This window comes from Lynx rufus, unplaced genomic scaffold (genome assembly GCF_022079265.1).
Source record: "Lynx rufus isolate CCGP_SWC_20201006 ecotype Redwood Valley unplaced genomic scaffold, mLynRuf1.p SCAF_24, whole genome shotgun sequence".
Classification (NCBI taxonomy): Eukaryota; Metazoa; Chordata; class Mammalia; order Carnivora; family Felidae; genus Lynx; species Lynx rufus.
In genome coordinates this window covers 13,472,570-13,496,233 of record NW_025814839.1, presented here as the reverse complement: position 1 = coordinate 13,496,233, position 23,664 = coordinate 13,472,570, and the positions used below count along the sequence as shown (strand labels likewise).

At 45.9% G+C, this 23,664-nt stretch overlaps 1 protein-coding gene and 1 non-coding gene across 2 annotated transcripts in view; one reads left to right on the top strand and one right to left on the bottom strand.

Moving 5' to 3' along the window:
- Positions 1 to 3,112: 3,112 nt before the first annotated feature.
- Positions 3,113 to 23,664, bottom strand: part of ANKRD13A (ankyrin repeat domain 13A) — a 33,168-nt gene continuing 12,616 nt past the window's right edge. Inside the window, exons 4-15 of the mRNA XM_047087937.1 lie at positions 20,930 to 20,975; positions 19,633 to 19,776; positions 18,383 to 18,572; positions 14,477 to 14,543; positions 13,030 to 13,111; positions 12,126 to 12,187; positions 11,306 to 11,436; positions 10,639 to 10,796; positions 9,814 to 9,927; positions 7,755 to 7,915; positions 6,132 to 6,199; positions 3,113 to 5,187 (exon numbers count right to left, since the gene is read on the bottom strand). Coding sequence (XP_046943893.1) covers positions 4,992 to 5,187; positions 6,132 to 6,199; positions 7,755 to 7,915; positions 9,814 to 9,927; positions 10,639 to 10,796; positions 11,306 to 11,436; positions 12,126 to 12,187; positions 13,030 to 13,111; positions 14,477 to 14,543; positions 18,383 to 18,572; positions 19,633 to 19,776; positions 20,930 to 20,975 — 1,419 coding nt within the window. The 3' untranslated portion in view covers positions 3,113 to 4,991. The remainder of the gene's footprint in view (positions 5,188 to 6,131; positions 6,200 to 7,754; positions 7,916 to 9,813; positions 9,928 to 10,638; positions 10,797 to 11,305; positions 11,437 to 12,125; positions 12,188 to 13,029; positions 13,112 to 14,476; positions 14,544 to 18,382; positions 18,573 to 19,632; positions 19,777 to 20,929; positions 20,976 to 23,664) is intronic.
- Positions 19,078 to 19,138, top strand: LOC124518563 (U7 small nuclear RNA). Its single transcript, XR_006963692.1, has one exon. It is a non-coding gene; the product is annotated as a U7 small nuclear RNA (small nuclear RNA).

The following is a 23,664-nucleotide window of genomic DNA, read 5'->3' as shown; positions in this document are numbered from 1 at the left end:
CTGCATCGACTCTGCACTCAAATGCCCCCGTTCAGGTCAGGGTCACATCACGTAGGCCTGTGACCGCACGCACCTTCGGCTGGAAGGTTCTGAGTTAGACTGGAAACGTTACTGGTTGGTCTATCTGAAAAAGAGCTCCATCCCACCGAAACACATTGATCTCCCTTGGGCTGCGCTTAAGTCTTTCTAGGTGGTGGCCTAAAACTTGTGGCAGCTTTGCAGATTTGGAACCTAAAAGAAACTCAGCAGGAACTCTTTTTAGCCCAGGGTGAGGAGGTTCTCAACCAACAGAAGCGTGTGTTCATTGTAGGAGGCAAAGTGGCAGGTGGGTGTGTGTTTGCACAGATTTAATTTCAACCTCGAAAACGCTGCTATTTTGCACTGTTAGACTGGATTTTTTTTCCTATTGAAATGATACAAAGTGGTTATCAGTATTTATTTTAAGGGTGCTAAGTTTAATTTTTTTATTAAATTGAAATGCTTACCTTGTACTTCAGTCACAGCACTGATTTTTTTTTAATCTGCACTAAATGTGAAATAACTAATGTGGGAGACTGTAACTGTTTGACTTAAGGATTTTGTTTGTAACCCTGACATTGAGCCATTGAATGTTCACTGTTGAGCAAAGTGTCAATTAAAGTAAACCTTAACATGCTGTTTTACTCCTAGTGATTATTTCCCAAGCGTCTAAATTGCTGCTGTGCATTTGAATCCGATCTACTCAGGGAAGCACCGTGAAGTTGAATTTTAAGTTTATGTGTAAAATAAGACAGCTGCCCCAAGCCAAGGTATTATTTCAGAAGACTGGGCCGTAAGTAATCTCTCAGGCTGGGTTAGGGGTCAGAAGACCTGGATTCTGGTCCCAGCTCTAATTACAGACAGGCTTAACTTCTCTAGAGCCTTAGTTTTTTCATCTGTAAAGTGATGTGTACACACTTTTATCTTTCTTAATTGTGGTGAAGATCAAATGCTGTGAAACCAATATAAATAAGGAGGGGTCACCACCGTTGGCCTGTCCTATAAAAGACCGTGGTTATTGACTGACTGCAGTGGGGAGGAGTAGGTGGGATTCTGAGACTGGCATTGACAGTTAAGTCCCAGAAGTGCACACCCCCACCTTATCTGGAGGGCCGTTTTGATATGCTGCCTAAAAATGTGTAACAATTTTTTGGATTTTAAAGGGAAACAGTAAAAACTTGGTAGGCCCAGGGTGCCTGGATGGCTCCGTTGGTTAAGCATCCGACTCTTGATCTTGGCTCCAGTCATGATCTCGGTTCGTGGGTTTGAGCCCCACATTGGGCACCGCACTGGTGACTCAGAGCCTGCTTGGGATTCTGGCTCTCCCTCTTTCTACCCCTTCCCTGCTTGCACATTGTCTCTAAATAAATAAAATTAAACAAACAAAAAAAGAACTTGGTAGGCCCATAAACCTTGTAGCCTGCTGTTTGTTTGCTCAGTGATCACTAGGCAGGTTACAGTAGGATCATGTTCCGGTTTTCTGAAACAATCTTGCAATAGTTCTTCCACATACAAACCCAAACCTAGCCTACACCTTCATTCCAACATTACCATCTGTTCAGTATGAGACTGCAAGCTAAAGTTAGAGGGTAATCTTTATCGAAAGAGGCTTATTACAGAGTAAGGATACAAATCTCAATTCTGGGGGAGAGCGAGTTTTACCCAAAACATTCATGCATGAGAGACTGACCACTAGTCCTTTACATGGAATTATTTTACCTTCATCTCTGGTTATACAGGGTGGGGAGGTAGCCCAGACCTCCCAAACTGAACAGTGCCCTGAATACCTACCGTATACCCAGATGAGCAATGTTCACTTCCTTTATACCAATCATAAAAATGATTTCTCTTAGTAAACAGTAGTTTTATTTAAAAAAAAATTTTTAACGTTTATTTTTGAGAGAGAGAGAGAGAGAGGAGACACAGAATCCAAAGCAGGCTCCAGCTCTGAGCTGTCAGCACAGAGCCCGATGCAGAGCTCAAACCCACGAACTGTGAGATGATGACCTGAGCCGAAGTCAGACACTTAACTGAGCCACCCAGGCGCCCCTCATCTCAACTTCCTTTAAAATGGAGATTACTAAATCTGCAAGCGCTGCTCGGGATTTAGGGACTCTGGAAGACGTAGGAGTATATTACATTTTTTCCAGCTGGACCTCAATCTTAAATCCACACATTTCCAGGCACAGGCCTCGTGTGGATTCTGAAGCCCTTCACGGCACTGCACATAGTCCCGTGGGGCTGCTGTCATGCACTTTGTCTTTGAGGTCTTCCACGTTCAGCAGGAAAGTGGTGGTTTGGCAGGTCTCTGTCCCCTGGTGTCACGTACACACTTAGCTTCCTCGACAGATCCCTCACTTTATAAGTGCTCCGGGAAGAGTGTCGAGCACTTTGTTGTACTTAGCTCCTAGCACTGTCTTACGTGCAGAAGTTGCTCGGCCGGGCCCCCTAAGCTTTAATGAACCTAAAGGTAAAGAAACCATTAGTCTTTTAATTAAATAATCCAGCTACTGCCTTTCATGACTGACAACTAAGTTTTCTTTATGGTGTCCCTCCCCCCCCCGGCTCAGTGTTATTTTACCCCCAAAAGCAGAGCAGCTCCTTCACATCTTCTGGGAAACACCAAGGCCTTGTTTCTGGAACCCAAACATTTTTTGCCAGTCACTGCCCTTTTTTTGTTTTAATCGCAACATAATTAGGTGTAGGATAAACCTGGAAGCCCCCACCCTCACCTCAACTTGTGAGGACAGCCTCATGAAGCATTTCAACTTCAGAGGGGAGAGCGGATTCATTCAGTCACATGAGCGATCTGATGTCAGCCTGGCTCCCCGCGCTCCTCGAGGGCTGGCCATCTCCGGCAGGCGGACTGGGGTCTGGCAGCAGCCCCGGCACCAGCTGGCTTTTTAGTTTCCTTCTGAAACGAGTAGCACTCGGTGTGTGGACCCGGGTGGGAAGGCTGGGAGGGGCAGGTCACCTTTGTCACATACTCTTGAGTATCGCAAGGCATCCTCGTGCTCCGGTCACGTACGTAACAGGAAGTGGGAGCGACCAGAGAAACCGTATGAAAAGGGAAAAAAAAGACTCCAAGGCGGTCTAGGATATCGTACGAGCACCCTCTTGGGAAGCAATCTTTATTTGCATTTTACGAGAGTGGACACGTAAATGAAACACGCTGCAACGGTGGACACACGCTCAGTCCCTTTTTAACTGACTTCCTGGGGAGCCCAAGACCTCAGGAAGCACAACAATGGAATGCAAACACAGAAATTACTGATGATTCACCGCAGTGAGTAAACGACGTGGCCTAACTGCAGCTATTCCCAAGAAGCGTCTTCACGCAGGGAAAACGCTAGGTGAACGGGAGTGCCAAGCTGGGTCTTTGAAACGAATGTGACACTGCAGTACACTGGCCTTGTGTGCAGACAAAGAATCTTGGCCGGACCGTGACAGACAAGGCAGAAGGTTATGTGGAATCAAAAGCACGGTTCTTTGTGGCTAAGAACGTTTTACTGGCAACGCTCACTGTAGGATACAGACGTTCACTCTAACAGTAGTCTATGTCTCCCTTCCGATCCCTAAAGGAGCGCAACAGATAGGAAATAGATGCAGAACGAAGGGGGCTGTTGTTTACCAGGGCATTTCAGTGCAGCCTGTGGGGACGAAGAGGCGGGCCAGAGGGACGGTGCCCTCATCTCTGTTCCCCTGGCTTCTTCCGTTGTGTTGTGCGATGGTTATTTACAGAAGGGTCAGATAAAATCGTTAACTACTAAAGGTATCCAAAAAAGGCCTGAGAAAAATCTGGTTAAAATGTATAACCTTGTATTGCTACTGATGGGAGGAGTTGTTTTTACATCTTTTAAAAATAATAAAAAGATTCTGTTAAAAAATATATTTATCCAGAAAGATGCTGACTTGAACTCTAAAAAGCGATGCGGAGTCATCATTTTCCCTTTGGAACACAGAGCTACTCTTCTAACTGCAAGTCTACCCCTTCCTCTGTAGTGAGCCCAGGCCCGCGGGGGGGCCGTCCCAGGCCTCGACGTGGAAATCTTTCACGAGGGAGGGCGTGGAACACACCTGGTTTTGGTTCTGGGCTGTCCCGCTGTGTTGGCCAGCCTGCCCCATTCAACAACAAGCCTCAGGCTCTCCTAGCTGCTCCTTCAGGGCCAGGATTAGCTGCCTTGGATTTAGCCTGGAAGATCCTGCTCTCAAAGGAACCGCCTTTATAAATTCAACTCAGACCCCTCAGTAAGTGGAGTGAGGTGGTTTGAAACTATTGGTAATTTTTAAGGCTAAGGCAACATCCGTGGTCATTTGTATATCCTAATGTGATGCAAATAGCCCTAATCTAAAACCTGTCCTGTACATGTCTCCTCTTTAACTTTAGCTGGGGGTGGAAGGAATGGACGAAGGTGGAGAAGGAGGAGGAACAGTGATAGTGTCCTAGAAACCCTGTATAAAGGTAAAAACAAAAGAGTAGATCGGCACAGATTATCCATTTCTTTGGTGAACTGTAAAGAAGCGTCTCATAAATTCTCATAAACCACGCTCTAAAAAGGCTGCTGCTCTCATATATAAAAGCACCCTGACTCTGCAATAACTTGTTTTGTTATCACTCCTTGGTAAAAAGTAATCTACAAACTCGCGGGGATTGGGGTTTTTGTCTAAAGCTGGTAGTAAAAACGTGACCTGCAAGCCAATACAGCTAATGGAAAGTGACGATGCTCTCCTCCCCTTAGCCTGGAGATGGGGCCTGCCGGTCCCCAGCCCCTTTCCAGGGGGAGGGTCGTGGGTGGGCCCGGGAGCCCCTGGTCTTGCACCTCTGAGTAAAGAAAGGGCAGCTGCTGTCTGCCACATACGTGCGAGGCTGCGAGGCGCAGGCCCTCGGCCCCGGGGCACTGGTGACGCAGCACTGGCGCGCAGCTCGCGTGCAGCCCAGAACCTCCGCTGGGCGCGGCCGTGGGCACAAAGGTCTATTTGTCAGTCAGAGACAGCTGTAAGACCTGCTGGAGCTCCGCCTCCTCCTCCCGCAGCCGGAGCTCCCGCTCCTCCAGCTCTTTGGCAGAGAGCTCCATGGCCAGCTGCAAGTCGCTGTCAAAACGGCTTGTCTCGCTCATAGCACCAGGGCACAGGCCTTCCGTGCTGGTGAGGAGGCTCTCCTGGATGGCCCTGCGGTAGAAGGAAGAGGGGGAGGAAGACCGATCAGCAGCAGCATCTACAGTTGACCGCTCACCGAGAGCACCCCACGCCAGGCACCTGATCGGCACTGCACGTGCATCGTGCCATTCAATCCCACAGAACCCTGGAGGCGTGGGTGCCGTGTACCGGGGAGAAGCCCGAGGCGCAGAGAGGTAAAGAAACCTGCCCGAGATCACCCAGCTACTAAGTGATGGGGTGAGGAATGGCACTTGATCTCTTTTAAAGCAAAACCCAAGTTCTTCAACAGGCTTTCGTTTCTGCCTGGAGTATGTGAAAATACTTACAGAATAAAGGTTTCCAGTGTCTACCACCCCCTCCTTTAAAAAGATAATCTAGGGGCGCCTGGGTGGCTCAGTCGGTTGGGCGTCCGACTTCGGCTCAGGTCATGATCTCGCGATCCGTGAGTTCGAGCCCCGCGTCGGGCTCTGTGCTGACAGCTCAGAGCCTGGAGCCTGTTTCAGATTCTGTGTCTCCCTCTCTTTCTGACCCTCCCCCGTTCATGCTCTGTCTCTCCCTGTCTCAAAAATAAATAAACGTTAAAAAAAAAAAAACATAATCTACTTGTGTCTGTAGCTGTTCCCCAAAGCCTCATCATTTTTAAAATCGTATAAACTTCCCACTGAGGGTTTCTCAGACCCTGTGTAATCATACATTCTTTGCAGAAGATCAGACCGATCAAAAAGCCATTAACTAGGCACCTTTCTGCCAACGGCACTGGCCTGGGACTAGTCCACAAACAACTCTATCAACGGTTCCTGGAAACAAGGCTACCAAGCGTTTAGAACGACTTCAGCGAGTAACTGCCACAAGAAGAAGCAGAAGAGCCAACTCTCAAGTCTCTCCTGCCAGGCAGGATGCTGGCACCAAGTGCCTATGTCCACCTGGGTGTAATCACTAAGAGTCACGCCAGTCACCTCTCATACTGGGCGTCATAGGCATGTGTCTGGTTGATCCCTCCATTCGAAGCTGGTCCTGAAAGTTCCTACAAAAAACAAACGTGATGGACATGAATACCTGCTAGAAGGAACAGGTGTCGTACCGATTAGGAAATGGAAGTGGCAAGAACAAAACTGGAAGTGTTGACATGCCCATTATTGGTGGCACTGTGCAAAAAATGAACAGGGACTTGGGTCATCTCAAAAACGACACCTAACTGTCAGGTGGTATATGGTATGCTGCTGTGATTAACACCCACAGCCTCTCATACTTGACACAGAACAGTCTATCAGAACAGCTTTGGGCAAAGTTTAAATGAACAAAGCAGACAACTCCTTTAAGCAAGGTGACACTACCTAATTCAATATTTGTCATCTTTGACTCTGGCTACTCCCCTTTGCAAAATTTATGCTCAACAAAGGTTTATGCAGGTATTAGGGGGAAAAATAAGCTCACTATTTGAGGGGAAGGAGAGCGTACTGGACTGACCGTGATGTCCAGGCACTGAGTCTTCTCCCAGGAGGCCTCACAAAGTGAATATGCTGGCCGTGGGTGTGGTCCTTGGCCCAGCAGCAACTGAATGGTTCTAAGAATGGAGCCATGGGAAATGGACGTGGGTAGGGCTCACACTGCCCAGTCTCTGAGTCTCCAGAATAAAACCAGAATGCCAAAAATCTGAGCTTGGACACTGGAGCGTTGAGAGGGTGCCCCTCTCAAAGCTTAGCCGACCTGTGAATGCGGGGGCTGGGGCCGCTTCACCACGGAATTTCCACTCTGCAAACATGCTGGACGAATGATGGAAGGAAACAAGAAACCAACCAACAGACAGACAGGCTCCAGGAGCCCAGGACACGCCAAAAGGTGGTGGAAACAGAAGCAGTCCGGACCCCAGCAGTGTCCAGGAGAGCCACGGGGGCAGGGATGGAAGGACTTGATGTTGGGCGAGGGGACCACACTGTCGGGATGGAAGGACTGATGTTGGGCGAGGGGACCTGGGGAAAGACTCACCTGAAAAGACAGAGGGCAAGGGTTCTTATGCTGGTCTGCCCTATCCTTAGCTCCACCCTTAGCTAGGCACTCTGCCAGAGTTTGGGATTATGCCCCTTACAATGCAATAAAACATTTGAGCAAAAAACAAAATTTAACAAAGAATCAGCCACTGTTTTCATCACACACTTACTGAGCGGCCACAACAGTGTGACTGGTCTGCCATGGGGAGAAAGCTGGGATTTAAATCCACATGCAGTCTTACGAGACCTACCAACACATGGACGATATTCCAGAAAAAGTACAATGATGTGAACTGGCATGGACTTACGGTTTCAGTACTAGAAAATTAGCGCACTCCATCTGACAAATACATGGTTATTGGCTGCATGGGTGAACCTGGAAGGAAAGTCTATCGGGAGACATCCTGTGAATGCTCCTAACGGGGGCTGTGCAGATGGTGTCATGTAAGATGCTTTTGTGGAAGACCAGGTACAGAAAATATCTCTGTAAATACCGTGACTACACCAAACTCTCATTATGTAGGGTGAGTCTTCCGAGTTAGCTAAAACTGGAAACCTCCCCTTCCCTGCCATTTGTTCTGATAAAGGCACCTGGCTCCTGCTGGACTCCAGTAAACTCTGCTGGATGGCAAACTGCATTATCTCGTAATCTTCGTCTTGTAAATGCACATTTCTGCCATTGTCTTGAACGTGATAAGATTCCGGGATTTCAAAAACAGACTGATCAACCTCAAAGTTTGTGACCTGGGAAGCTGAAACACAAGGGGTGACAGTCCGGTGCCTGAATCAGTAAAATGAAGTTCCATTTTACGTTCATAATTTAAAATTAAAAAAAAAATTGTTTTTAATGTTTATTCACCCTTGAGAGACAGAAACAGAGCGTGAGTGGGGGAAGGGCAGAGAGAGAGAGGGAGACACCGAATCTGAAGCACGCTCCAGACTCTGAGCTGTCAGCACAGAGGCCGACACGGGGCTTGAACCCACAGACTGTGAGATCGTGACCTGAGCTGAAGTCGGACTCAACCGACTGAGCCACCTAGGCACCCCCGTTTATAATTTAAAATTTATAAAAACATTTTCAGTTAAAAAAATGAGAGAATTAAAACGATTAAAATCAAGGCTTGCTACTATGAGAGATTTTGAGGAAGAAAAACCTTGACAGAGAAAAGTACCAAAATACTGCCTTTTTGTTTTTTCTATTTTAGTAATAAAATTAACTCATGGTCAAGAAAAATAAAGATTTCTCTCTCTCTCTCCACCCTCTTTCTCTTATTTCCAAAGTCCAGAGGTAACCAGTGTTTACTTGTATGTCTTTTGAGGAATGCAGTGCGTATATGTGTATACTCAGTCACATCAAGATCTTTGTATTTTTTCCTTTTTATGAAATATGGTAAACACATGAAAAAAGTATAGGTCTGTAAACTAAAATAAAAAGATAATAACATGTCTATGTATCCCTCAACTAGCCCAAGACACAAGAACACTATTTTTTACACAGTGAAAAAAAACAAAAACAAAAACAAATTGTTATGTTTCTATAAACTATCAATGAGTAACTAGAAAATAAAATTGAGTAAATAATCCATTTACAGTAGCATCCAATGGGGCGCCTGGGTGGCGCAGTCGGTTAAGCGTCCGACTTCAGCCAGGTCACGATCTCGTGGTCCGTGAGTTCGAGCCCCGCATCGGGCTCTGGGCTGATGGCTCAGAGCCTGGAGCCTGTTTCCGATTCTGTGTCTCCCTCTCTCTCTGCCCCTCCCCCGTTCATGCTCTGTCTCTCTCTGTCCCAAAAATAAATAAACGTTGAAAAAAAAAATTTACAGTAGCATCCAAAAGAATTTGGATGGAAGGTAAGGGAGCCTAAGGAAATTTTGGGGGGTAACAGAATTATTCTACATCTTGATTGTGGTGGTGGTTACATGGGTACACACGTTTGTTAAAATGAACTGGGGGCACTGAACTAGGGGCACCTGGGTGGCTAGTTGAGCTTCCAACTCTTGATTTTGGCTCAGGTCATGATCCCAGGGTTGTTGAGGTTGTGCCCCTCATCAGGCTCTGCACTGACAGCACAGAACCTGACTGGGATTCTCTCTACCCCTCCCCAACTCACTTTCCCTCAAAATAAGTAAATAAACTGTAAAATACATAAACTAAGGGCAGCTGGGTGGCTCAGTCAGTTAAGCGTTGACTTTGCCTCAGGTCATGATCTTGAAGTTCTTGAGTTTGAGCCCCGCATCGGGCTTTCTGCTGTCAGCACAGAGCCAACTTTGGATCTGCCCCTCTCTCTCCACCCCTCTCCCGCTTATGCTCTCTCTCTCTCAAAAATAAAATAAAATATACATTTTTAAAAAATGCACTGAACTGTCACACTTAAAGTGGGAGCATTCATACACCTCAATAAAGTTGGGTCTTAGGACTATGCTGTCTTTTTAATACAAGTGGGGTCATATTCTACAAGTTGTTTTTTCACGGACTCTAAATGAAATCTAAACTTTTCTCTCATTCAGAGCAGAGATCTACTTCATAAGATACTCCAATGTCAAAGTGAATAATTAGTTTATAATAACTGAATGTGTGCGTGTATGTGTGTGTGTGTGTGTGTGTGTGTGTGTGTGTGTGTGTGTTTTAAATCACAAAGCCCCAACTTTACCTGAATCCACCTGGGTCCCCTCCACATTCTGAGATCCAGTTTCTTCAGCAGTGCTACAGCCATTAACGTTTCCAAATGTAATCCGTGCATTTAAGACATGAAACAAAGGAATTTCTAACAAAATAAAAGCTTTTATAAATAAACTTTACGCGAATAATAACAGTAGTCGTCATTTCCTGAGTGCTTACAGTGCTAGTAAATACTTTTTATAAGTCAATGTCAAATACTTTTTATAAGGAGGACTTCCCGAACGTAACAACCCTCCCTGATATACAGATGGGGAAACTGAGATTCAGAGAGGTTAAGCAACTTTTCCTAGATCACAGTGAATAAGTGGTTGAGCCGGCATTGAACAATGTGTCACAAATATGCAACTGTCCAAAATTTAAGTTCCTTACAAGTTGTATGTGTTATATATGGTGTTAGGCATTCCAGTGCGGGCCCTAAAACATACTGATGGTGTCCACGGTCTTCCTCAAGAAACTATCTGATCTGATGCTTAACTTAAGTAAGGTTTGACATGAAAACAATGAAGGTGTCACATTTTTGTGCCTTTTTACATCTGTTAGCATCATCGGTAAATAGAACTGGTGGCTGGGGGATCTAATTCTGACATGCAAAAGAACCAAGAACCATGACACTTCTCCAGCCGTGGTAAGCAAGAGGGTAACTGTGTCCTGCTCCATCAGGTCTGCTACCTTTGCCTGATCATTTGATCAGCTGCCGCCTGCCACCTTTGCCTCAAATGCTCCGAAGCCCAGAAGCACATCCTGTCACCCACAAAAGCCTACAGATGCTCCGGGGTTTCCAGATGGTAGACGGTACCTATCTTGACAGGAAATCCAGGTGGGAACTCCAGCTTGATGAAATCTCTGAGCCGCGCAAAGTGAGCGCTGGTTCGGGCCATGAGGTCAATGATGGGGACGACCTGCTCCACGAGGGACAACGGAAAGTCCTCGCACATCCACAGCATCGCTTTAAACCTGCGGGACCGACCGACACAAGGCTGAGGCCGTCGTCCCCAGAGAAGTGGGACCGCTTCTACGCAGCCAGCTAGACAACACCAGCTTCCTCACTGCCCCGTCTGCCCAGTCACCATACTTCTCTTAATGCGGAGCAGGGAAGGGGTGAGACCCGTGAAGAATGCAGATCACCGTGCAATCTGGCAATCAGGAGAAACGGCCTGCCCTGTGACCTCCCCCTGCAGCAGTCTGAATTGACTGAAGACGCTGATAGCTGGTGCGATCATTTCATTTGATCAGCTGAAGCTTGTTGGCAGCAAAAAACACAAGGAATTCTTACATCCCATCTCTATTCTATTTGGAGAAGGGCTTAATAAGAAGATGGGCAATCTACTGTTAGCTTTTATCAGGTGAAGTAACTTCAAATTATGTTTAAAGGAAGGGGACACAAAAATGACAACAGGACACCAGGAAACAGCAGAACTTCTGAGACAAGAATCTGTAAGCTGAAAATGGCCGCTGAGTCTTACTTTTGCGTTCTAATCGTGAGCTCCTTCGGCCTTCCGATGTCCCGGTCTTTCAGATCAAACTCTTCATTAAAGTATTCATCCGGCGTGATGGCCGTGGGGTTGTTGGCGGTGGCACACTCTGTGGTGAGGTCCTGCCGAGCCAGAACTCGGGGGAATTAGAAATGCCAAATGGTGCTCACAAGTGGAGGCCTACAGCACTCAGCCTCTGAGGCGGACACGTTAACCAACTACAGATCAGGAAGTTCTAGTCATTTCCTCTCCCCTTTTCTTTCAGTTACTGCGCTGAAAATCTATAAAGGCATTATGTAGCAAGCCTAATGGGTTTCCCGTGTCAAAACATTTCTCCACTCTCCTTTGCATTTTTATCTCCTGATTATAGAAACAGAGAGAGAAATATCTGACAGCATGGAAGATCTGGAAGGCATGGGAGTTTAAGTTCCAAATCTGTCATGCTCTCGCTCAGGACACTGGAAAGGGAATCTCATTTCTCTGACCCTCTGCGATCGACTGTACCAACTTCATGTAGTTAGGAAGGATCAAGTCAGAAAATGTCTGTGAAGGCACTCGGTTGAAATAAAAAGTCCTGAATCTTGTTTAAGTTTACAGATGAGAAGGCACCTTCTACAGTCACGACCCTCCTCTAAAATTTTTACCTGCAAGATTCATCTAATTCTCTTCTAAAAGAGTATCTGGAGTTCTGGCTTGGGAGCGCTCTTCAGCATTGCAGCCAGAGTGGCCTCTTTAGGATTCAGTAAATGCCATCGCGGCACAGAAAAGTCATGTCCTTTGTTGAACCTGAGAACTCGCTGCTTCCACTTACCCCTTGAGCACCAAACTGGTGTTCCACGGTTCCCAGCAAAGACTCCAGGGGGTTCCTGTCCGCTACAGAAGGGGGGAAAGGTTTAATGTCTAATATTATACCTTACTTGTGACTACAGAAAGAGATTCTCATGCTATCTTAAAGTTTTGGATCCCAGCTACCTACATCAGGAAGTCCATTTATGGATAGGGTGGCAAAATCATCCACAGTCAACCATCGGCTAAGTTATCCCTTATAGGACATACTTTTTATCAGGGTCTCTAACCTAGATGAACAACAGCTACCAGAAGTAAAGCAGAAAAGCAGCAAGAGTTTGGATACAGGAGTGAGGCTGACTGGGCCGCAGGGTCCTCATCTGTCAAACCAGAGTCCTGGTGGCAGTGGGGGCGGCGAACAGTAACTGAGCGCTGGCCTCACTGAGGGACCGTCTCAAAGGTTTGCGTGAGGGAGCTCATCTCATCCTCCCAAGCACCGCCGTTTCACTGCTGAGGGACCTGAGCCACAGAGGGTGCAGGTAACTTCACAAGGCCACAAGACTGGCCACCGGTGGGGCTGTGCGAGAACAACCACGTATTGGCAATGCTTTGGCTCACAGCCCCGGTTCTGTCCAAATCTTTCACGGTGAGAGTTTGGACTAAATCACTCATTCTGGTGAGAACTAGTCTCCGATATCCTTAACTACCTTCCCTGCCTTCTTGTTTCTTCGGAAACGATTCACCTGAATGGCTTTAACTCCCCTTGAAGCTAACTACAGGTAATACCTTCAAGAACAGGTCAGTCTAAAGGAGATTTTTGTAAAAAGGAAGTTAGGGCTAGGATTAGCCTGACCTGATCATGTTAACCCCCAAAATGAACGAAACCAACAAAGGCTCTCTCTAGCCTAAGGAAAAGCGGGGAGAATTACCTTTGTATCTCTTTTTTTCTTCCTCGGTCAGGTGTTCGGTCCGGATTTTGGTTATCACACTCACATTGTTTACTGTGTAAACCTTGGGAGACGTGTGCAAAAGAAAACAGTGACACAGGGAATCAAAACTCAAAAAATAAGCATAGCAAGAGCAAGAATGCTGAAGCCAAAAAATAAATAAAGAAAAGAAAAAAAAATTCCAGCAAAATAAAAATGAGAAATGGTTGACAATCATTAGGATCCCTCCGAGAAAATATACAAGCTAATCAACTTAGAAATGCATCAGCAACTACTTGGCATCTCTGACAGTTTTAAAGACCGAGGAGTAAACGGGGCAGGGACGGGCTGCATCTCCCTGCCTGCCCTTTGTGTTGCTAATCGCTCTCAAACAAATGTCCTGATACTGAGGCCTCCCGGCTGGATTTCTAGCGCTAAGGCACCCAAACTGGCCCCACGTACTTCTCTGCTGATTTGTGGCGATCTTATAATAGGACGGACTTAGACAGCCATCTGCTGGGCAGAAGGAAAACGGAATGAACACAAGGTTCTCTCTACCTGTGAGGCTTCAGAGGAAACCAGCGAGTCACTACTTAAAAGGGATTCCATCGATGGACAAAAAATTATTTTCACCGCCAGAGTGAATGCTCTGTTGTCAAGGTTGACTGAGAAATTTGGAGGTCTGGAAGATCAAATCTCACGGTAAACAGAGAATTAGCTGTATGCCATACGTGGATTCCCAACATTCAAAGACTGAGGAAGCAGCGGAACGACTGTGTCTAAATGTGTCTCGCTGAGCATGACGTAAGCCTCTTTGCCCCCTCCGAGGTCACCAGAGGATCCTGCGGCACCGCACTCCGTCCGGCACGGGAGCCATCAGTCCCTGCTGTACTGCAGGGCTAACGAAAGGCCAGGAGACAGAGGCGTCCCAGCTAACAAGATGCCAGATGACTCGACTGACAGTTGTCTGCACTATGACAACTACGTTCTTAACGCACTGATGTCATGTAAGTGGGTGTCAGGCCACTGGGTCCAATTAGGCTGACTACGAAAATGGAGGCTCATTAAAGCTACTTTACTTTTTTTTTTTTTTTAACCCACTCAGGTTATTAAAAAAAAAAAAAGATCAACATGCAGGTTTCAGTCTAATCCTTTCTTTTTCTGCTTAAAGAATTAAAGGAACAGTCACTCCTCTGGGGACAACTGGCACCCGTGTTCATTTCTCTACGACATAGTTTCTCTTTTGGCATACCTAGGGACCTCCTCAGGACATGCGAGCCCATTTTCTGCACATCAGATCAGATACAAATCCAAGTGAGAGACACTAAGCAGCATTTTTTCCCCCAGAGCATCTCCACGGCACAGATGCATGAAAAAATCTGAACAGACTCCTCATTTGCATAGAAGCTAAATAGCTATATTAAATCTTATTTTAAGAGTTTCCTTTTACCTTTGCTTCGTAACCATTAACAACTTCTGCTTTATCTGTCCTCCAGCCCCAGAATCCGGATTTAGTTCTGATAAAAAGTGAACACCACAAATTTCTACATGTACAATATGCCATTCAGATTTATCCCTGCAGCCTTTACAGTTTATTTCCCCCAGCTTAAGTTGGTGAAGGACACTTGGAGATTACGGTCCTATTGTCCACAAAAGGATGCTCTCAGTGACAGATGGCTTAAGTAGCCCCACCCCCTCCCACTGTTACTAATCAGCTCGCCTCACCCCTGGCATAGAAAGCCTCTATTCTTGGTGTCTTTACAAAAACTGCCAGCACAGGCGACAAAGGTGGTGACATTGACTGGACAGCTGTCCTAAAGAAATGAGTGAAGATGACCAGCGTCCAAGGGCTTGCCACGAGGTGGTATCTGGGTCAGAGCATTTATCCGGATCACCTTAACTGTGGATATGGACATCAGTGGCTCTGTCCCCATGAGCAGCCGCATCTCAACTGAGGAATTCTTAGAACAACGAGGCACAGACCATCCTGCTCCTCAGGAGAGAGCGGGTGGGGCAGGAACTCCTCACTGTGGCGAGCTGCTTGGAGAAGCCATTAATGCCTGCAAAACGGCTTGGGAGTCACACGTTTTACCAGGTTTGGTACAGCAGGGGAAAGGATGTTAAAAGCAGTTTTTCAGCCCAGACAATGACTCCAGGTCTGTAGGACTGCTATTAAAGTAGCCTAGCATCCCAGCAGCAACGACAGCACTGCTAAAGTGCCTGAAAACCCAGTTATTCGACTCAACATACTCCTGGGGAAAAATGCATTTAGGAACCAAGAGCAGCCAAGAGGTTCTGGTTCTTTTTCAAAGCAGCGCGTCCTGGGAAATACTACCACTCACAGGGAAGCCCTGACAAGCCTGGTCTGCCCTTTTGTCTAGGACATCACATCCTAGCTCCACTGTGACTGCTGCACTTGGCCCTGCGTAGGACAACTGCCTGCCTTCCACCCTGACCCCAGAGGAAAGTGGGGACATCACGCAGGAAGCTCCGGGAGCCAGCAGATTGGCCAGCTCACAAAGATCCGTGTAATTTGCGTCTCGTGTTTCCAGTTTCATTAGTCCAGACAGGGCATACAGAGTTTTATGTGTATGTTACAGCTCATCAGAGAAAGGAAGGACCAGGGCTTTAATTTTCCAAGTAGTTGTCCACAATTAGTGCAGCATGACCCACGGAGGGAGAGAGGGAAACCCCAAAGGGATTACACCAAATGCTAGCTTATCTCCACTTTACACTTCAGAAACAAAACCGCAGTCCTGGGGGCGGGGGGCAGGGTCCACACTGATTAACAAACCAGAGTCCCCTCTTAGCTTCAATAATTGAAAATCAAGATCGTCCTTTTATAGTTAACAAAGTCAGTCCTCGGTTCCTTGCCTTTCACCTAGTCACTTGATATTCTGGCCTGGGAAAGGACTGCTTTCTGGCACACGGTCTGCCGAGGTACCAAAGGATGACTCCATCTGCCCCACTTCATCCCGTGAGCATGCTGGGGAGACGGAGCCGCCCCCTCTCCCTGGAGACCACTAGGCTGCTCACTCCTTTGCATCCGCTCAACTGGCAATCCTGGCTGCTCTGCCTCCCTTTCCATCCCCACGCTGACAGCTTGGTTATTAAATTCGGCATCCTATTTTAAGCCCCAAATTCTAATAACTCCTCAACCCTTGATTAACTTTATGCACAGAGGCATCTGAAGATGACAGGGCAAGACCCAGCTCCCCCTCTGCATTTTTACCTCTGCCCTTCTCCGCTGAGGCTGCCACACCAAAAGCCGCTGAGCAAGCCCTGTGGCTTGGAGGCTGCTACGCAATTCAGAGAGAGGCTCTGAGGGCAGCAGAGAATGTTCTGCTTTAGGTTGCCAGAGCATACTCTTTCAGAGAAGAGAAAAACCCAGACTGCAGCCAGAGGGGACATACTGGCAGGCCAAAAACTCATGCAGGAAGCAAGCATCAAGCTCTCAGCAACAGATCAGAAGAAAGAAATGGATGAAAACGACTCTCCTAAGAGAGCACACCTTCCGAAGTCAATCAAGCGCATGCTCCCACCTCTAGTAAGAAGGAGGTGTGCACTTTCTCTACCAGCAAATCTCACACTCAAGTGGCTCAAACCCTTGCTCGATGCATAAGCAGCTCACTGACTGCATATACTGAGTTCTGAGCACCACAGAAAAAAAGCAGCTGTTTTCCAGAAATCCTCTCTCAGAGACCCACTGTCAGTTGCCAAAGGAGGTTAACCCGAACCGTCTGAAGAACTAGTGACCATACAAATCCCAGAGGTGCCTCAGCCCCTCAGTAAAAATGGGAAGTGCCACCGTTTCCCATTTGCCCTCCGTGGGGTAGCCGCCAGTAATCGGCACACGCTTTGTAAGTTACATGTCAGAACAGTGACTCTAGCAACTCTGCCGATGACCCAGAGGGAACGGCGGCTCTCCTCATGGCATCGTAGAGTCGTGGGGGCTTTAGCAACGTCATCTCGAGATTCACTCCTTTCTTTCTTTCAGGTAAGGAAGCAGAAACGTGGAGAGACAGAGCCACCTCCCAAAAGCTACATGGTTACTTAGCAGCCCTGCCAATGGCATTCAGTCCTTCCAACTTCCACCTCCGCAGCCGGGCCGTGGCACTGAGGACGGGCCCCGCTATTTCCCAGCTTTAGGAACAGAGCCCTTTGCTGCAGGGGCCCTCCCTGTCTACAGAGGTGTGTGCCGAAGCCTGAAGGAGTCTTCCCGAGATGCTACCAGGTAAAGCCACGGCCCATTCCTGACAGACAGCCGTCACCTGGCAAGGCTGGGGTGCCAGGAGACTGGTGATGGGGGACTGCGCCTGCCTCCCAGGGCTACCGCTGCCAACACAGCAGCGGTACTGGGACACCACGTGGGCTGGCATTTGGCTTTCTCTTCTACTGCTAACAGATGCCCTAATTCCACAGCTCCATCTAAATCAGAAGAAAAAGGGCACTTGAGTCTTATGTTTGACTCAACAGAAAAGTTTGTCTCACTAACATATTTTATGGAAACAAAGAAGAAAAGAAAAAGAAAAAAAAGAGGAGAGTTAGTATATTCATTAAGAGTAAAGAAAGCCTAGATCCAGGATAATGTGTGTCCACATTAGCTCAGGTTATGCTGCTTTGGTTTACAGAGAGCTGGATGTGACATCCTAGGCAAACACTCAGGGCTCTTACAGATTCCCTCAGCTCAGTGCGTTCTGTGGGAAAATCACTCAGGCAAATAGCTCTGACAGCTTCCGCTTCCCTTACATTCCGAACCTCTTCATGCCTCTGCAGGGCTCAGAGGCAGACGACCAGAGACAGTGTTCTCATCCAGGTGAACCAAGGCACAAACCTCTCCAGAAGCTTCTTCTGGTGGAGTCTGGAATAGAACTGCAATCCCTCCAGACTCTTGGCTCTAAACTATTAGGCCTCACAGGGGAAGAGAACCACATTTAACTATATGGTAAGTGTGGATCTGACTAGTATCAGTACAACCACAATCAATACTGGGTCAATTCTAGCTTCCAGAGACTCGCAAAGCTCCATGGTCTGGGACTAGGGGGTCTTGTGGGTCCCCAAACACCAAAACAAAAATAAAATTCAAGTAAAATCCATTAGAAAGGGCCCATAAAAGAGTATGAAGATGTTTCTCCAAGACTTAACCAACGTTAATGTCTATAAAATGATCTATGAAAGAGGATGTCGGCTATGGCTTCTTTTTGGTTAGAACAGAGAGCAACTTGAAAATCCACTAGTGCTTATTATGCCATATAGAGAAATCCCAATCCACCCATAATTTCCAATTCATATCTACATGCCACCAAAGATGGCAGTAAAGGGATCGGATATTAAAATGCAGAACCTAAATGCGTACCTTTCAAAAGCAATATTTTTAGTATCGAGGCTGGTGTTAATGACTGGGCTCGTGAGCCGTCTCTCAACTTCCCTACTTTTTGGTTTCATCAAGTCCAGGGTGAGGCGCTCCATTTCTTGGGACAGGTCAAAGTGCTCGGTGGTGACCACCCTGTCATCATGGTTGACTTCCATCAGCTCCGCCCGGTTGTCTGTTAATGGAAACAAGAGCGTAACTAAGGGCCATGCCAGCAAGATGCAAAAACAAGGAAGCCTCAAAAGTTAAAATGCATTGTCTTTCACATTTGCCCCCCACCAAGGGCCACCTACCAGATAAAACCTGAATACTATGATTACTGACCACCTACTTACATGGGGATTATCCGGCCAGTTTGCCACAACCCACAGGAGGCTCGGGGCCGTCTTCCCCAAAGTTGCAGACATTTACAACAATATGCATTATTTGTTAGCAATACATCTGTGTACTTTTTAAAATATACCATTTACACAATTAACATAAATCATTTATGCACAACATTGGGCTGGCAATGCCACTTTTCTCACCCTCTGATAGGAGGATCATGCCTGCTTACAGAGGGGATATAAAGAGATACAAGACAGAGTCTCAAATTCTGGGCTCAGGAACGTGGGACATTCCAAATGGTGACAGTGTTTGGTGGTAAATGATAGGGGCTAGAGAATGAACAGAACTATCCAAAGTGTTACAGCTCCTTTAGAATTTGTCTAGCAGTCTTTCCAGTCCTTACCAGAAGACCCCTTAAAAACAAACAAACAAACAAACAAACAAAAAAAACCCCAGAGAAACAGAGAGAGAGAGAGAACTATCCAAAAAAGAAATAGAGGAATTGAGAGTTGAATAATTAACAAGAATAACCAACAAAAACAAAAAACACAAAACACATGCCCCAGACAGTATCAGATAAGGTATAGGAATGCAAACACATTTTGATGGTTAAAAATCACTCTTGTCGGGGTGCCTGGGTAGCTCAGTCAGTTAAGCGTCTGACTTCAGCTCAGGTCATGATCCCACGGTTTGTGGGTTTGAGCCTCGTGTCTGGCTCTGTGCTGACAGCTAAGAGCCTGGAGCCTGTTTCAGATTCTGTGTCTCCCTCTCTCCCTTTCTCTGCCCCTCCCCTGCTCAAGCTCTGTTTCTCTTTCTCTCTCAAAAAGTAAATAAACAAAAAAAAAATTAAAAATCACTCTGTCACTTAGTGTGAACAGTGATTATGAAAACTGAATAGAATCACTCACCTTCTCCCTTAAATATAAAACTGCGCCTCCCTCTTATCCAGCTCATGTTCTCAAATCCCAGCAACGTGATATCCACACGCAGTTTGGCACCACTTTTCCAAATGCGACAGACATCATTCGGGCATATTCTGGAAACCAAGGGCACTGGAGAAGAGAAGTGTACTACTGAGGAAAAACTCGAGGGCCAAGCAGAGCACACAGGCCCAAGGAATCAGGATTCCAGCTTTAATAATAAAAAGACAGGAGCGGCACGCATGACGGTGACCCTCAGAACTGGGTGTGGCTCCCCCACTTACAATAGGGAAGCCACTTTTCAAAACTAAAAATGGACCTTTTGTTCTGTAGCTCTTTATGGAGGTGCAGATGTGTCTTTGTCCAGACACGTGAATTTCCCAAGGACATCCCTGATCCCAACACGGACCTGTCTTTTTGACCATCATCAGGGCTACCGAATGTGTCCATCTGGCCTTCTTGCTCACATATGCTGCTCCTACCACGTCGCTGTGCCCTAACACACTGGCATATCCGCCCCTCAAAATATCAAACCTAAAATATCTGAAAAATGCAGATATTTGCATGAGAGAAGAACTTGTAAGTTTTCCAGAAGAACCTGAAGTTCTCTTCTTTCCCATACTTTTTTACTTCATTTAAATGTTTCATTACGAATGTGACTTCTTGCCTGGAAGGGAAGTCAGAGTGAAATGGCTGGCAGCCTGGGAGTTAGGAGCTGTTATTAACTGATCTACAAAGAATAAAAGTGGAACATCTATGAAAATTACTGTCAGTCACTTTGCCTTACATAAGATTTTGGAGCAATACATCCACTTTGTGAAAAATCAAGCTATTCCAACATCCATCTCCTCCTCTTCTTTCTAATAACAAGTTTGAAAGAAGCAAGTTGAACCACATAAGGAAATGAGTAATAAATTAGGGTAAATCTTCTTACTAAAACTGTAGCCATTTAAAGTGACATCTTAAAAAACTAATAATATGGACAAGTGTCTCCTATTAAGTGACAAAAAGTGGAGAAAAAACTGTCTCTATATTATATTTACAGATACCTGGGAGAAAAATCTCTGTGCGTAGGGGCAAAAACGAGAAGGAAAACATCCAAAGCATTAACAGCTTAAGTTGTGCTTAAGTGAGACTATAGGTGATGGTTTTTCTTTATTTTTTTACCATGCATTTCTTAGACTTAAAAATATATACACATTAAAATCTTAGAAAGGAAAAATAAACTTCTATTCAGGGTCAATACATCTGGAAACAAATAAATTTTAAGCCCAGAGCCACTCACCCCAGCTGGTGAATTCCCATTTCATCTGCACATAGAAATCCGGAGCCTGAAGGACAAAGGTTTAAAGTAAATGACCCTTGGTGCCATAAACTAAATGCAAACATGGTAAGGGTTAATGAGGTTTTAGAGGGGGAGGACGAGAGAACAGAGAAAATAAGAAGAAACATAAAATGCAAACCCGTCAAAAATAAGTGCTTATTTTATACGCAGGCTGATATTTTACCTCGATATAAAATATGTCTAGACAGTCAATAAAGTTAACTGAAGGCAACAAGGTTAGAGGGGGATAAAATCAAATCTGATTTAGGAGAGTCTGGTTCCTAACAGTAGCAGAAAGATGAGCCTGGAAGATGGGCTTACGCACTGCCAGGCAGTGTGGGTAACAGACTGTCCTGGGCAGCGAGAAAGGAATGTCAAGTCCGTCTATTCTACAGGGAACTTGACTGTAAAAGTTTGTGTGCTGGCAAGTGCTTCATATTCACTGGACCTCGAAACCAGAAGAGGCTGCCAGACATCACTTCCCCAGGAAATTGATTTTCCCTCCAGTTAAGAGACTTCTGCCCTCATTTTCCTCTTAAACTTTTAGTACTTGGCTTTATAAAATTTTACACCACCAGAGCAGCCCTGTTTAGGATGACTTTCTGACCTACCATGAATTCTGTAATTTTCTTTTAATGTTTATTTATTTTTGACATAGAAAGAGTGTGCACACATAGGGGGTTAGGGGGTTGGGGGTGGGGAGGAGGAGAGAGAAAGGAAGACAGAGAATCCAAAGCAGGTTCGGTCAGCACAGAGCCCGATGTGGGGCTCGAACCCACCAATGAGATCATGACCTGAGCCAAAGTCGGATGCTCAACCAACTGAGCCACCCAGGCGCCCCTGACCTGCCACGAATTTTTACAGAAGGTTCTTGGAGAGCTCTTAAGAAGTCCAGCAGTTACCATCCAAGAAGAGAAATGCTAGAAATCCCAGATGTTGTTCTGTTCCTTCCCACCCCCGTGGTTTGTCACAGTTTTTACAGGACAGGACAGGAAGGGCAAGGATCTAGCCTAGAGTAAAACCACAATCCCAGTGATGGGCAAAGGCCCTCTGAGGGGCAGCACACAAGAAAAGGTGGGCTTGTTTTAAGGAGACTGTTGAAAGACAAAATGTCAACCACAGCATCTGGTGCCACTGGGCACACAGGTCATTCACAGGCTGTCTACACCTTCAAGCAGAGAGCACAGTACAATGCAGTTTACTGCTATGGATCAATACAGGTAAGAAAAGAAAGTCCTTTACACTGAATTTTTTAAAAGAGGGTGAGTCCACATTAAGTCATTTGCTGTTTTGCTGAGTGGGCAGATGTGTTTTTAGTTCCTCCTCTGGTACGTTAGATAAGAAAACAATAAACCCACTTGGTCTTTGCACACCAGACACAACTGTTTAAACACAATGCATACAACCATTTCGTATTTCATGGAAGGATTCATGCAGCCCATGAAAAAGGAGTATCTCTAGGAATGCTTTTGCTTGAGTGTCATACAAATATGTCTTTAAAAAAGAGTGCTCGGGGCGCCTGGGTGGCGCAGTCGGTTAAGCGTCCGACTTCAGCCAGGTCACGATCTCGCGGTCCGTGAGTTCGAGCCCCGCGTCGGGCTCTGGGCTGATGGCTCAGAGCCTGGAGCCTGTTTCTGATTCTGTGTCTCCCTCTCTCTCTGCCCCTCCCCCATTCATGCTCTGTCTCTCTCTGTCCCAAAAATAAATAAACGTTGAAAAAAAAAATTTTTTTAAAAAGAGTGCTCACAGCAAAGGAAACAATCAGTAAAACTAAAAGGCAACCAACAGAATGGGAGAAGATATTTGCAAACAACATATCAGACAAAGGGTTAGTATCCAAAATCTATAGAGAACTTATCAAACTCAACACCCAAAAACCAAATAATCCAGTGAAGAAATGGGCAAAAGACATGAATAGACACTTCTCCAAAGAAGACATCCAGATGGCCCAACTGACACATGAAAAAATGCTCAATGTCACTCATCATCAGGGAAATACAAATCAAAACCATGAGATACCACCTCACACCTGTCAGAATGGCTAACGTTAACAACTCAGGCAACAACAGATGTTGGTGAGGATGCAGAGAAAGAGGATCTCTTTTGCACTGCGAACTGGTGGGAATGCAAACTGGTGCAGCCACTGTGGAAAACAGTGTGGAGGTTCCTCAAAAAACTAAAAATAGAACTACCCTACAACCCAGCAATTGCACTACTATGTATTTATCCAAGGGATACAGGTATGCTGTTTCAAAGGGGCACGTGCACCCCCATGTTTATAGCAGCACTATCAACAATAGCCAAAGTATGCAAAGAGCCCAAATGTCAATCGATGGATGAATGGATAAAGAAGATGTGGTATATATATACAATGGAGTATTACTCGGCAATCAAAAAGAATGAAATCTTGCCATTTGCAACTACATGGATGGAACTGGAGGGTATTATGCTAAGTGAAATTAGTCAGTCAGAGAAAGACAAAAATCATATGACTTCACTCATATGAGGACTTTAAGAGACAAAACTGGGGAACATAAGGAAAAGGAAACAAAAATAATATAAAAACAGGGAGGGGGACACAACAGAAGAGACTCATAAATATGGAGAACAAACTGAGGGTTCCTGGAGGGGTTGTGGGAAGGGGGATGGGCTAAACGGGTAAGGGGCATTAAGGAATTTACTCCGGAAATCATTGT